We start from the raw sequence: 13,928 nt of genomic DNA, 5'->3' as shown, positions 1-13,928 counted from the left end.
AGCTGGGGAGAGATGTTTCTCAGGAATCGTTCCAAATAGCCAACTCTTACACCTCAATATTTAATGGCTGCTTAATTCCTACTAAAATCCAGAACCACATTTTTCATTACCTAATGGGAAATAAAATCAATCCCTTTTAATCGTGATCGATGTGTGGCAAGGCCAGAACTGAACAGATTTATATTTTTAATCAAATTGTGCATCATACTTCAGACTCAATTTCAATTATTCTGTTAGTGCAGCAATGGCGGCAACAATTTTTTTTTTTTTGTTTGGAGCAAATCAAGCAATACATTTTAGAAAGCTTTCATAACATTCTGAGAGCTGACGCTGGCCAAGCAGCACAATTTCATGAGCTGTCATCACTCTGGGAGAAAAAGAACATCCAGTCACGGTATTCCCAAATCACAGATCCCTGGTTTTGCATTTTATCCCTTTATATCTTCGCAGTTTATCTCTTCTGCTGCACACACCCCCTTTGCTCAGTTCCCTTATTTTGTTTTTCATGTTTTTCCTTTGAGAGCAATTAACCAGTGCCATCCTCCACACACAAACACTGTGTGGCTTTCCTTTTAATGTTATTTTGCCTTGATCCCACATTAATCATTTCTTTGGCTGTTTCTAGACCTTGTGGGCATTCATTTTTAGCATACCTGGGTTTGGATTCTGTTGAGCCCTCGGAACCAGAGGATTTGTCCACGTCGGAGTTCTCTCTCTGCATGATCTATTTCTTCAACATCTTCATTGAGCTCTTCCTCAGGGACCTCCTCCTTCTCAGTGAGCCTCCCTGCCTCCTTTAAAAACTTTAGCCTACTTGTTGGGATGGTTGCAATGACCTAAAATTACAAAAAAGTACTGAAAACATAAGCCTCATTCAAGAGCAACAGCATAACAATCTGTTAATTACAGAGTAATTAGTGTAATCATATTTTATTAAGGTCTATAAAGGTGAGCTAAGCCTGCTCCTAACAGCACTTTGTACTTGGACAACTCCATTTTAGTCCCAAAAATATTTAATTTACTTTGTAAACAATTAGCATGACTTGCACCACTAAACCACAGTGTGGAGCACGTTTCCCAAGGCTAGGAAAAGTCTTATCAATAAAAGAAATTGAAAATAAAACAAGATGGAAATATTTCAGTGTAAAAAAACTTAAGCAGCTTGATAGCTCTGCAATTAGAGTTGGGTATTTTTATGGTAATGGGAAGTGAAAATTCATTGCATCTCCTGCTGATAAATCTTCTCACCATCCCTTGGTTCATGGATTCAGCTTCCCTTTGTTCCAGCAGCTGGAATGCATTTCTGGCATTTATCAAAATTGAGATTTCTGAAAGGTGTGAATCTGGCTGATGGATTTCTCACAGGGCTGTCTCTCACTCTGTGTCCTTACCACCAATAAATTCTGATTAACTTAACCCCTCTTCTCATTCTGCTTGCCCACCCAAGTGGTCCTTGGAAGTAACTAATGCAGGTGAAAAATCTTTAAAAATTGCAGATACTGTTGCTGGACAATTATTTTAAATCCATTTCAGTGTTACCCTGTTGGGCAGTCATTTTCTCTTTGTTCTGATTCCTTGCATAAAACCAGGAGCAAATCATGGCAATTTAAACAAGACATTACCTGGAACACACTGAATGCTTAAATCAAATCTCCTGCAAAGCAAATTTTTAAACCCACTTAGCAAAAAACTGCTGAAATTTTCTTTTTTGTCTTCATTTCAGCAGCGAGCAACCACAACTGTGAAGCTCAGATGTATGAAAAATGAAGAGAGAACCAAGACAGCTGCCAGAAAATTGGTGAGGAGTGCTTTGGAAAACTGGAATGGATGCAGTGAAGACACATGGAAATGTTCTGGATATTTTCAGGGTGAAAGCAAACCTCTGAGTTTGCTGAGGGTCTCCTTGAGCTTCACAATCAACAAGGCCAGTTTTATTATAATGTTTTAAAGACAGATTGAAAAAAAAACCAAAATAACCAAATCAAACCCAGTTTCTACACTACTATAAAACCTTTTTAAAGGGGGGTTGAAAAACAAGACGCAAACCTGGAGAATTAATGGTGTGGCTTGAGCAAAGACAAACAGGAGAGAAAAAAAAAAGGGAAATGCTCATCAATTAAGTACTTACTGAAAGTCCTTCAGCCTCCCAGCTTTCAAACTACAATGCCAGCACTCTACAGAGAGAAACTACTGCAAACTCTGGGATCTGATGAAAGTGATGGTGATAAAGGATTTTTAAACCAATATTCATAAAAATAATTCTTGTGGGTGAGAATTGTGTGTGACAGAATGTTCCTCTCTTGCAGCACCTCAGCCAATGATGAGACTCTGCTTTAATTCTTTCCTTAAGGTGTTTACATGGCTTTTTTATTATTTATTTATTTTCTTTATCTGCCAACACCCACCCAGTTCAGGACACAGACTCAATAGATGCAGATTAAAGAGCTAAATATTATTCCCAGGAAAATGATCACAGTTTTAATAAGTGATCAATAATTCTGGGAATGGGATATTAAATACTTTAGAAAGTCTTGGTTTTCAGAAGGGATGGGAGCTGCTAGATAACTGTCCCTCAAATTGACTTGCTGAAAACTTCTCCTTAAATTCCTTTCAGAAGTGCCTGCTTTGACACCCAGACTGTGAAATCTTGATTGCCTTTCATGGCTCACCAGAACAGCAGGTTCAGCATGTGGATTAAAAAAAAATAAGAATAACAAATTTGTTTTGTGCTGAATGAGTCAGAGCAGCAGAAAAAAGGCTGAGACAGAAGAGAAGCATCACTGCTAAAGGAAAAGAATTCTCTCTCACTGAAGAGCTCCATGAAAAAGGCCTTGCCGCAGACTGTAAATCATGTAAATATGGACAAAATTGATTGGTTTTAGCATCCTATTTTCTTTTCTTGTCACTAAATATTGACCACAAGACAGATATTTTTCCCTCTGTATTTGCTCTCTTCGCAGCAATAAAACTGTGGAGGTGTTCCAATACCAGATTTAATTTAATGTCTAAGGTCTCACAATAAACCTGGGAAACCTGGGGCAAGTAAAGTGAAAAAAGATGCTGATATTAGTATTAGTTCTTGGTGGTTATGTAATAACCATGGATAACAAAATTTAGAAGCCAAAAAATTTGATCAAAGGCTGTGGGAAATTGCCACGGCTGAATGAAGCAGTTTAGATTCTTCTCCCTCTTCCTGTTTGACTTCCCCTTTCTCCAAAAATTAGTATATTTTCCAAGCAGTAAGGAAAACTACACCCAATAAATCCTTCCTTTTTGAGATTATCAAACTGATTTTAGGTCTTCCTCCTGCAAGGCCTTAAGTCAAATCCTGACCTCAAGTAATAATTACAGCAGAATCATCTTATTTCAGCCAGATATGCAATAAAAGCTGTTCTGATTCTGAGCTTACTTCTAAGGAAAACTGAGGCCAAACTGCCAAAAAAAGTCGGGTTTTTTTTCCCAGAAGAGAACAAATAATCAGAATTGCAAGCAAGCATTTATTCACTACAATTCCAGTAGAACCACAGCAGAATTCAATTGCAGTGAGCAATTTCTTGACTCTTCATAGAGGCAAACTGTGGATCTACAAATCTCTTTACATCTGAGAGAAAAAAAATGTAACTTCACATTTCTCTTTACTGCACCAGGTGGCAACAACTTAAATATCATTAGTGCATTCAGAGGTGAAAAAATATTGTTATTATGAACTTTGCAACCTGTGTTTGTACATAAAAGAACAATGTAGAATGTTAACAATACTGATTGTTCCTGTATTATCACTTCCAGAGTGTTAATCACAATTTGTTTAATATCATCTCATTGATATTTGTTTCTTCATCAATATATAATTCTATATTAGGCAATAATGACAGAGGATAAGGCAGAAATTGAAAAGGACATATTAATTTAATTGCCATTTTCTACAAGTATTAAAGGCAAAAATTTTTTTTTTTTTGCACTCCCTCTTCCATCCTTCACAGCACAGAATTAGGTGGATGGAGAATCAGAGCAGAAATATTTTGAAGGTACTGTAATTTTTCCTATGACCATAGCCAGAATGACAATTTCAGCAAGGGAATGAGTTGCTTGACCTAGAACTGGAACTTCATTTCAGCTCCAAAACTTTGCCACATCCTACAGGAGGAATTCTATTCCAGGAAAGGTCACAGTGCATTTGCCTTTGCTGAATTTTTTGTGACTAAAAGACTGAAGTTGTGACTCCACATCCTTCACAAAAAAGCCTAACTGAAGATGGCCCTGGTGACAGCACACCCTGCTAGAAAGGAAAGATTTGAAAATTAACAAAAACCCCCAAAAGAACAGAGGGATAAATTATCCTCTCTAATAAATATCTCCTTGAAGCTCTCAGAAAGCACCTTGGGTTTCAGTGAGGGCTGCACTGGGCACTGAGAGAGGAAATCACAGGAAAATCAACAATATCACACCTTTGAATGTGCAGCTTCCTGAATGCTTACCTGACCCCACACCAGCTCTCCTAATCCAATAAATACACACCACATCCACTGGTCCAGCTGCAGGGGAGAACAGCTGAAGGGTTTTCCTCCAAACTGGACAATTACTATCTACAAAGAGAAGCATGAGGGAAAAGGGGTCAATTTTTCAGGGGGAAAAGGCAACAAAACAAAAACAAACACAGTCAGACCAAAAAAAAAAGAAAAAAGCTGCATAATTTTTGGTCCTAAAGAAACCCCATCAAACCCCACAAACCTCTGCATCCCCAATTAAAAGTGAGAGAAAGAAATAGCAGTTCAGACTGAATTTCCTCAGCCTCACATTTAACAGTGGTCAGACATGAATGGTCAGGAAAAAAGAGAACAGGACAGTCCCCATGTGCCCTCCCAGCTCCTGATTTTTTTGATTTATTGACATTGATCCAGTGTATTTTGGAATGTCCATTGCAAGAGAGGCTTTTCCCTCTGAGTAACATTTTATTGTGTATTTACAGATGTGCATCAAGGAGAGACGAGGGTACAGAAAATTCTAGATCTGTTGGAGGAAAGGGGTGGAAAACCCCCACACCTTCAGCAGGGCAGCAACACACAGAGTCTGAGCAGACTGAGAAGGTTTTGCTAACTGAAATTCAGATATTATTCATATTTCTTGTTAATATTGCTGCTGAAAATCAGGGACCTGAAATCACATCCAGAGATTTAAATTGTCCAAGTTTTAAACTTATAATTTTGAATTAGATGTAAAAGACCATCACTGTGAAGTTCTGCTCCTATCACTGCAGCTCTTCCTCCAATATTCAGTTTATTGAGGAGTTTCCCTTTTTAAATCTTTGTAGTTCAAGTTCAAACTGCTCTTTCCTCCTCCCAGAAGAAAGGTGCCAATGCTGAGCTGCCACTGCAGAGCTGAGCAATAACAACAAGATAAAAATAGATTTCCAAATTATAATATAAAATTGTATCAAGTACAGGATGGATGCCAGAAAAAGAATGGATGCAGGAGCAGAAGGAGGAATTCTTACAGAAGAAAAATTTCAGGGAAATGTGTATTACTGTGATCATGTTCGCTTGTGATGGGACAGCAAAGTCAGGAGGAACATGAGGAATCACAATCCAGGGGCATCATTGCTGGGAATACTGAGCAGCATTGGGCAGTGGCATTGAACAGAAGAACAGTTCAGCATCCACTGTTTGAAGGTAATTTGTCTTTTCAAGGAGTAATAAATAATTTTAAAATGCTTTGTTGGTATGGTATTAAACAATTTCTTCTTTAAAAAAACAGTTACAATATCAATGATGGCTGTTATTATTGTACGTGCTAAGATTAATTTAAGAATTAACCCATATATAAGGATCAAAATTTCTGTTTTATTAGCATGGCTACATAACATTTTCCATTACTAACACTTGCATTGACTGAGAAAATACACAAAACCATGTGGTTTACTCTTAAATGGGCCTCCTGCAGCACTTAGATTCAAAATTAAAGAAAAAAGAAGGAAACACAAAGAAGAAAATCCCAAACAACTTTGTGTTTGATTTTCTTTGAGTGGATTTGTGATGATTTGGGATGAACAGCAGGTGATTGTTGCCCAGAGCTTTACCTGAATAGCAAAGGTGCCCAGGACAATAGTGCAAAAGATGGGGTTTCTGAAGATGCCGTCGAAGACGTTCCTCTCGCCGTGGATCTTGCGGGCGTTGATCTCGTTGAAGAGCTGCATCATGACAAAGGTGTTGAAGATGATGGTGTAGTGCTCAGAAGGAGGAGAGTGAAGAGGGGCGTTCCTCCCACTGTCAATCTTAAACATTTTCTCACCTAGGTGTAAGACAGAAAGAAAAGTTTCCTCTAGCATGAATCAAACCAATTTATATTCCACTTGTAATCTTCAGCCTGTTGCCTTCTCTGCTCTGCTTTTTCTAGATAAAACTTTTCTTGCACCAATGAGCGAATCACATCTCAACTGAGAAGAAGCTGTTCAAATGCTGACTTTTATCTAACAATACCTAACTGCTATCTAACAACACCTACACAACGTTGGCAGTCCCACCCTTACCTTTCCAAGTAGGAATTACTCTAAGCACTCAATTCTTTCAGGTGTAACAAAATCTTAATGTCATTGCCAGAGTGTTTGAATTTTCTACAGTGGTTAGAAGCCACCCCTCTTCATCAGGTTTTACCCATTTACTAGTCCAATAACTTCTCCCAAGCATTGAAGGATATCAGTCACAAAATGCACAGATTTTAAAGAGATTTGGGGTTGATCAGCAGCAGGCACTGCTGTTTAGTTTGGTAATTTGGCTTTCACTCATAGATCTGACCAATCAAAAAGCAAGACACAACCCATGATGAGTAACTAAAAATGTGGTGAGCTTTGAAAAAATAAAGATTTTTTTTTTTTTAATGCCACAGCCTGACAGGACCAGACAGGGAATTCTGCATTTCTGATGTCTCAAAGACATTTATGTTTTGTATGTTCAAACACAGTGTATTTCTAAAAATGAAAAAGATAAAAATTTGATGTACTGGTCTCTGAAGAAACCTCCTACCAAAGAAAGGAAGTATTATTTGACCAAAATAGAAATAATTCTCATTAATTTGAAATTTAATTATGGAGGCACTGAGTTTTGCACATCATGTCACTGCAAAGCTGAGCTTTGTGGAGTTTAGAAAGGAAAAGATTATTTCCAAGGCTTATCAGAAAATTGTCTAGGATGTGTCCTTCAAACTATGCAGGAGTTTTCCAAAGACACACAGGAGCAATTAGAATGGGGGGGGAAGCCTGGTTTGCTTTTCATCTGGCTCAGTATAAAGTATTTTAAAGCATAAAATTCATCAAAAAGCCATTCAAACTCTCCATAAAGTTCACAGAAGTTCTTGTTCCAAGATGCATATCACATAAATTACCAAGAGTTTCTTCATCTGCATTAGAGAACCTGAAATTCCAATTTCCTAATGCAGACATTCTCAAAATTCCCTGTAAATCTAACAGTGTTAGAGATCACCTCACTTCAGAAACCTGGCTATTCTTTTGGTTTAATTCCATTCTGAACAGATCATTGCCTCCTCTGAGCATCCCAAATAATCTGCCAGATGGCCATAAAGTGGACAAGGCTTTCAGAATGGAACTCAAAAACCTCCTAAAAATCATAAATTTACATTTGCAGCTTCTCTGGAAGTCTGTGTATAAGGAAAAAAAAAACCTGAAAGACAACACACGTGATTTAACAGCGACTACAAAGTGACAAGAAGACAATACCCAGCTGAAAAAATCATCTGTCCTTTGAGAGGGTTCAGTTATTATTGTGGAGCAACAGAATCTATTATTAGCTCCTACTATTCCCTGCAGCAAGAAACATTTCTCCTCCTTCCCCGCCCTCTCCAAAATACAACCTATAAAAAGCATCCATTGCCAGCAAGGCCTGAAGAAGAATCCAGTAATCCAATAAATTAGACTTTTCACCCCCTTTTAATATCCATTCCAGAAATTAAATGTCAAAGCACAGTATTATTTGTATCACTTAACACTGATTACTTACTTTCCATACCACTTAAGATCAACATTATTTCTGGACTGTGGAAAACATTTTGCTCTTGGTAAAATGGATCTTGATTTTTATTGTGGTTTGTTTAAAGGGTTTTTTAAAATTTGTTTTTATGTCCCTACTCACCACGACAAGCCTCACAATGACATCTCAGTATAGAAGCAGCAGGGGGGACACTTCTATTACAGCATAACCTTCTATGCTGTGTTTGAATACAAACTTTTGCCAAAGCTCAAACCTGTATTTTATGAGGGGAAAAAAGCGCACTGAGGCAATTCCCAAGGTAACAATATATGGAAAGTGACTACAACATGACACCTTCTGTGCTTCCCGTCCCATCCACCAGGATTCACAGAATCACAGAGTGACTGGGTTGGAAGAGACCTTGGAGATAATCGAGTCCAACCCAGCCTCAACACCTCAACTAAACCATGGCACACATGGAACAGGTCCTAACACCTCAGCTAAACCATGGCACAAATGGAACAGGCTCTAATACCTCAAATAAACCATGGCACCCATGTAGCAGGCCCTAACACCTCAGCTAAACCATGGCACCCATGGAACAGGCCCTAACACCTCAAATAAACCATGGCACACATGGAACAGGTCCTAACACCTCAAATAAACCATGGCAGACAATGGAACAGGCCCTAACACCTCAAATAAACCATGGCACACATGGAACTGGTCCTAACACCTCAAATAAACCATGGCACACATGGAACAGGCCCTAACGCCTCAAATAAACCCTGGCACCCATGGAACAGGCCCTAACACCTCAATTAAACCATGGCACCCATGGAACAGGCCCTAACACCTCAAATAAACCATGGCACACATGGAACAGGCCCTAATATCTCAAATAAACCATGGCACACATGGAACAGGCCCTACCACCTCAAATAAACCATAGCACTCAGTGCCACATCCAGGCTTTTTTAAACACATCTAGGGATGGTGACTCCACCACCTCCCTGGGCAAGTTATTCCAGAACTTTATCACTCTTTCTGTGAAAAACTTTTTCCTGATATCCAAAATGAAGTTTAAGGATCACGAAGGCAGGCAATAGGCGCACATAAATTCATTACATGTAAAGCATTTTGACACTTCAGCCATCCAACCTAGCCACTCGTGAGCTGAGCACCGAGTGTGGGCGAGCTCCTCACCGACAAACAGCAGAGTGAAGATGAGTGTAAGCTGGTAGACGGCGTGGCCCAGGATGTTTTTCATCATGGTGCGGGAGATGAGCGGCTTGTTGCGGCCATAGGGCTTGCGCAGCAGCAGCGCCTCGGTCGGCGGCTCTGTGGCCAGCGCCAGTGAGGCAAACGTGTCCATGATCAGGTTCACCCACAGCATCTGCACGGCCTTCAGGGGAGAGTCCTAAGGGGAAAAATCAAAAGTGTTTGTATTTCCCAAGAAAAGCCTGGCTGGGAGTTCATTTTTCTCATGTGGCTCAGAAATCCCTGCACTGAGGAGCATTCTTCTGTTGCTGGGACCCTTCTCCCTTTTGTATTTCCTTCTGAAGAACCAGGAGCACAATGACCTGAGCAGAGGGAAATTATCTCCCTGCAGGCATTTCATCAGCACCATTTGCAACCACAAAACTCATACCATGCATGACAGTAACTCCTTCTAACACCTATTGCAATGCTCTCCTTTCCTTCGTGCATCGTGCTTGAATTTTCATCTGAAATTAGATATAACTAGAGAATTCAAGTTTCTCTTGTGGAAGAATCATTATATTATTAAACAGATTAAAAAGTAACATTTCCTTTATACTAAAACCTATCTGTCTTTTTTTTTTTCAGAGACAGCTTGAAATAATTAAAAATTTATGGAACAATTACGGTGACATCGTGATACATTACACTTAAATAAGAGCATTAAAAGTAGTGACATAATAAAAAAAAAGCCTGATATTTTGATTTAAAAAAATCTGAAACTTATTAAACTATATCAAATGTGCAAAAGCAAGACAACCTATTCTTTTTTACTAAAAGGAAAGCCTATTTGGCACTATAGAAATGGAATGAAAAACCCCAAATACTGGTATTTGATGCAGGCTGTGGTTTTGGAAGCAGCTCTCCAGTCACTAGAAGGAGCTCTTTCCTCACACAATCCCATAAAGTCTGTGGTCATAATACAGAGGACTCTAGGTCATGTTTAAAAACCCCAAAATTAACTAAATAAAGCAAAGTTACACAGATCTCAGGAGAATGCTGGACAATCCTTAATGAAGTCATGATGTGTAACTCTCTGGGGCAGCTGTGAGGAGACAGAAATGTTTCAAGGAGCCAGGGGAAGAAAACAAAAAAAAAACCAAACTCCTGTGCCTTTAGACTGTATAAAACAGGCAGCATTAGCAAGGTCTGCTTCCTGTTCCAAACAGACCATTTTTATGAGGGAAAAAAGAATCACCAAAGTAATAAGGCATCAACATGACAAATTTCATCATGAAATTGAGTTACTCTGCTGTGTGAAAGCTGGGAGAGGCAGCACTATTTTTATGTATTTCATTACCATGGTGCTGCAGCAATGAAACCAAAACAATGTAGAGGACAGGATACAAACAAGAGCAAAGCCAACAAAACTCCCTGAGAACTCTGCCTGTTTCTTCAAAGGGTTAAATGTTCATTTTTAATGAAATACCATAAAAGAACATGCATTCAGTATCCCAAGGACTGATAGAAAACAAGGGTAAGTGCTTTGGTCTCTTGAGCATCTGGTTTAGATTCCAACTCTCCCTTGAGATAAAATATTATTTGCCCTTCAAAACACATTTTTAACACATTTACACAGATTTTGATGCATTTCATTCATTTAAAAAAAACCAAAAAACCAATTTTTTGGATTATTCCAAAAATAATAGGGATGGAGAAAAGGGATGGAGAAAAGGGATGGAGAAAAGCAACCACCCGTTTCTCAGTCTTACAGGTTGGGCTCATCACAGCAAGGAGGATATTTAGCATTAATAGATTCTTGACCTCTTGGTTATGGGTTGCATTAACTGAGCTTATCTGGAGAGCTCAGCTCAGTCATTTGAAATGCAGCTGCAGAAACAGGAAATGTCTTTGTCTTTAGAGATGACTAAAAAACTAAAGGTGATCAGGACAAACTTCATCCCAAATTGAGGCTTCATTCATTTTTATTAACACTAATGGCTCCAACAAAGAGAGCGCTTGCAGTACAAAACCGTTTGTGGCTGGGGCTCACAGACCCTCGATGGGACACAGGTAAAAAGGAAAAACATCTTTTCTGCTGAAGAATTTTCCTTATCATGTTTTTGCCTGTCTCATTAATAAGTTTGAGCAAGCTCCTCTGCTTTGATCTGTTACAAAAACTCAATTTCCACTTCACACGCTGAATTCTCTGTCAATAAAACCAAATTTCCCCGTTAGATTTAATAGATGGAGTCAGAGATTCAGGTGTCTATCAGAGCCTGCCATATTCCCAGCAGAACAGGAAAAGCAGGGTATTTCAGTCTCTAAATCACACAACTGTAATTGGCAGTCATCAGTTTTGGCAACAACATGTTCTCACCATTTCACACTGCCAATCACCTTGGGTGGCTGTGGTGCCCCTAATAATTATCTATTATTGGCAGTGCTACACTGCTCAGTGGAGTGTGAGAGCTCATTCCAGGCTGAAGCCAAAACATTAAATACACATTAGTCTGGGCAGGCAGTGGAATGAAATTTCCACTGTAACTCTATCTGATTTCTGATTAGTTGGTGGAAACTGAGGGAAATACATATCAGCTAAGGAGCTTAGGCTTCCACTGCAGATTTTAGTCACTTATGCAAGGGGGATGCAAATCAACCTTCTTTTCTTTGTGTTTTTCCAGCCACTAACTGACCGGCCAATAATTCTTCATTCCCTCTCTGAAAACTTTGGGGATGTGAACCACCCAAAATCACCACTTATTCATCAAATTCCTTTCACTTGACCTTGGAATATGTTAGCCTTGGCCTAGAGGTAAAAGGAAAATGTCCCTTAAATCAAGTGATGTTACACTTCATCTTGGAAACACTTAAAAGTACAAATTGCCAAAGGCTGGAAATAAACTACAAATCTTTTGTGACATGCAGAGCCTCACAAATTTTAGAGCTTGTTACTTTTGATTTAGATGACAAGCTGCAAGGGAACAAAAAGGTATTTTCACCCTTACCTTTTTACTCCCGTTTGCCACAGAACACATGCAGGTATTCAGAAAAATGAGCATTTCTGGGAGTTACCTTTCTATACATTGATGCAAAAAAAGTCCCTGTGCAGCAAGATCACACTGTCTGCTAATTGTATGGAAGTGGCATCCTCAATTCCATCCCCATGCCTTGCCAAAACAAAGCTAAACAGTACAGACTTTGATTTTATATTACAGCTTTTTCAAGTTTGCCTGTGCTATTATTTTAGAATTTGCCAAGTACAGTTCTGCAGTAAAACATTATAACCACATAAATTATTCCCTTTTACATGTAAGTATAGATCATCCTCATTTTTTTTAACAAGATCTGTAAAAACAATCAGTGATTCATGCAGCAGTTCATTGCTACAGTGCCTTTTAATTAACATTTAATTTTCCAAACATAATGTCCTATGGAGTCACTGTTTTCAGCTCCTAATGTCTGCTAAAACACCAAGTCTCTCAAAGTGCAAGAATAATAATTTGAATGTAAGATGTTAAAACACAGCCTTTGTCTTCCCTTTTTTCAGTTCAAGCCTTTTGAAGAGTTACAATTGCCTCAACAGTTGGAGCCACAGACCGAACCTGGCACGGAGAGAAACCCTCTTGTTTCATGGCTCCAGTAAAAAAAAATGTTTCCATTTGACTGAGCTGCATTTTAAAATCTTCATTTTGTTCATAGCCAGATCACTGTGGACAGCTCCAAATGTAATGAGCTGATGTCCTCTGGGTGCTGTGTGGTTTTTGGGGACAGGGAGAGGGGTGAGCCCATCCAGGGCCCTACAGGACACCCAGAGATGTGGAGCAGTGACTCACTGCAAACACAAAACTCACAAGAATCGTAGGCAGAGCTCCAAAGAACCACCCTCACTGCATCAATCAGGGGCTCTGCAAACTGCTATTCAGAGAATGAAGTCAGAATATAAAAGTTTGTAGCTCATAAATCTGCTGGAAAAACAAACGATGGATTTGAGCTGAGGCAGTGGCTGCAGAAGAGAAAGAACAATTCTGCGCAAATTGGTCAAGACCACCACACCCTGACCACACTAAAAGTGTGCAGTGGGCACCACAGGGAAGGCAGCAAGAGGGAACTGAGTTGGATTAGTTAAAAACAAGGTGAATGAGCCACACAAACCTCTCTGGGAGCAAGCCGAGGTGTGAACTCCTCTGGGGTCTGTGCACACACAGACAGAGCTAAACCCACCCCTGCACCCCAGACTGAGGCTCCTGAGTCACCTTCCCACCAGGGACTTCTCCAAGCTCTGCTTTCCTGGGTGACCCAGATCTCAGAGCCCCTTACATAATTACAGCCTCACAACACAGAAGTTCATTATTAGCTGAAAATTCACATCTTGTGGCTTACAGATTGAGCTGCTGTAAACTGAAACAGGGCCCCACGTAAGTGAGATCTCTTGGAGGGGTGGTTGTGGCAGCAGCTGTGCTAAGCTTGTCAGCAGGTAACACTGGATCTGTAATTCTTATGCTGCTCAGAATATGGTTGCTGTCACCTTAACATGACTTCATGCTGGGAGCCAGGGGAGACAAGAGAAACAACCATTTGCATTGGTCCTGCGCATAATAAATTCTTTGACGGCCCACTGTTTGTCCTGCATAAGCTTTATCTGGCACCAGAGCAGTACAGAGACATTTTGTACACATCACTATCCACTGGAACAGCAAACCAGAATGAAAGAGAAATCACAGATAAGGCAGGTATTCTCTAACAGCAGCA

The 13,928-nt window shown here is 39.5% G+C and overlaps 1 protein-coding gene across 4 annotated transcripts in view; it reads right to left on the bottom strand.

Annotated features, from left to right (window-relative positions):
* Nucleotides 1–13,928, bottom strand: part of ATP2B2 (ATPase plasma membrane Ca2+ transporting 2) — a 403,583-nt gene that overhangs the window by 17,873 nt on the left and 371,782 nt on the right. For all 4 annotated transcript variants that reach the window (XM_054281065.1, XM_054281062.1, XM_054281063.1 and 1 more), the window contains 4 exons: nucleotides 9,183–9,396; nucleotides 6,074–6,285; nucleotides 4,476–4,583; nucleotides 654–836 (listed from right to left, as the gene is read on the bottom strand). In XM_054281065.1, coding sequence (XP_054137040.1) covers nucleotides 654–836; nucleotides 4,476–4,583; nucleotides 6,074–6,285; nucleotides 9,183–9,396 — 717 coding nt within the window. The remainder of the gene's footprint in view (nucleotides 1–653; nucleotides 837–4,475; nucleotides 4,584–6,073; nucleotides 6,286–9,182; nucleotides 9,397–13,928) is intronic.

The sequence above is a fragment of the Melozone crissalis genome, unplaced genomic scaffold (genome assembly GCF_028551555.1).
Source record: "Melozone crissalis strain CALT ecotype California unplaced genomic scaffold, PUWL_Pcris_2 ptg000029l_1, whole genome shotgun sequence".
NCBI lineage: Eukaryota > Metazoa > Chordata > Aves > Passeriformes > Passerellidae > Melozone > Melozone crissalis.
Note: the sequence above shows the minus strand (reverse complement) of the source record. Positions and strands in the feature narration are given on the sequence as shown.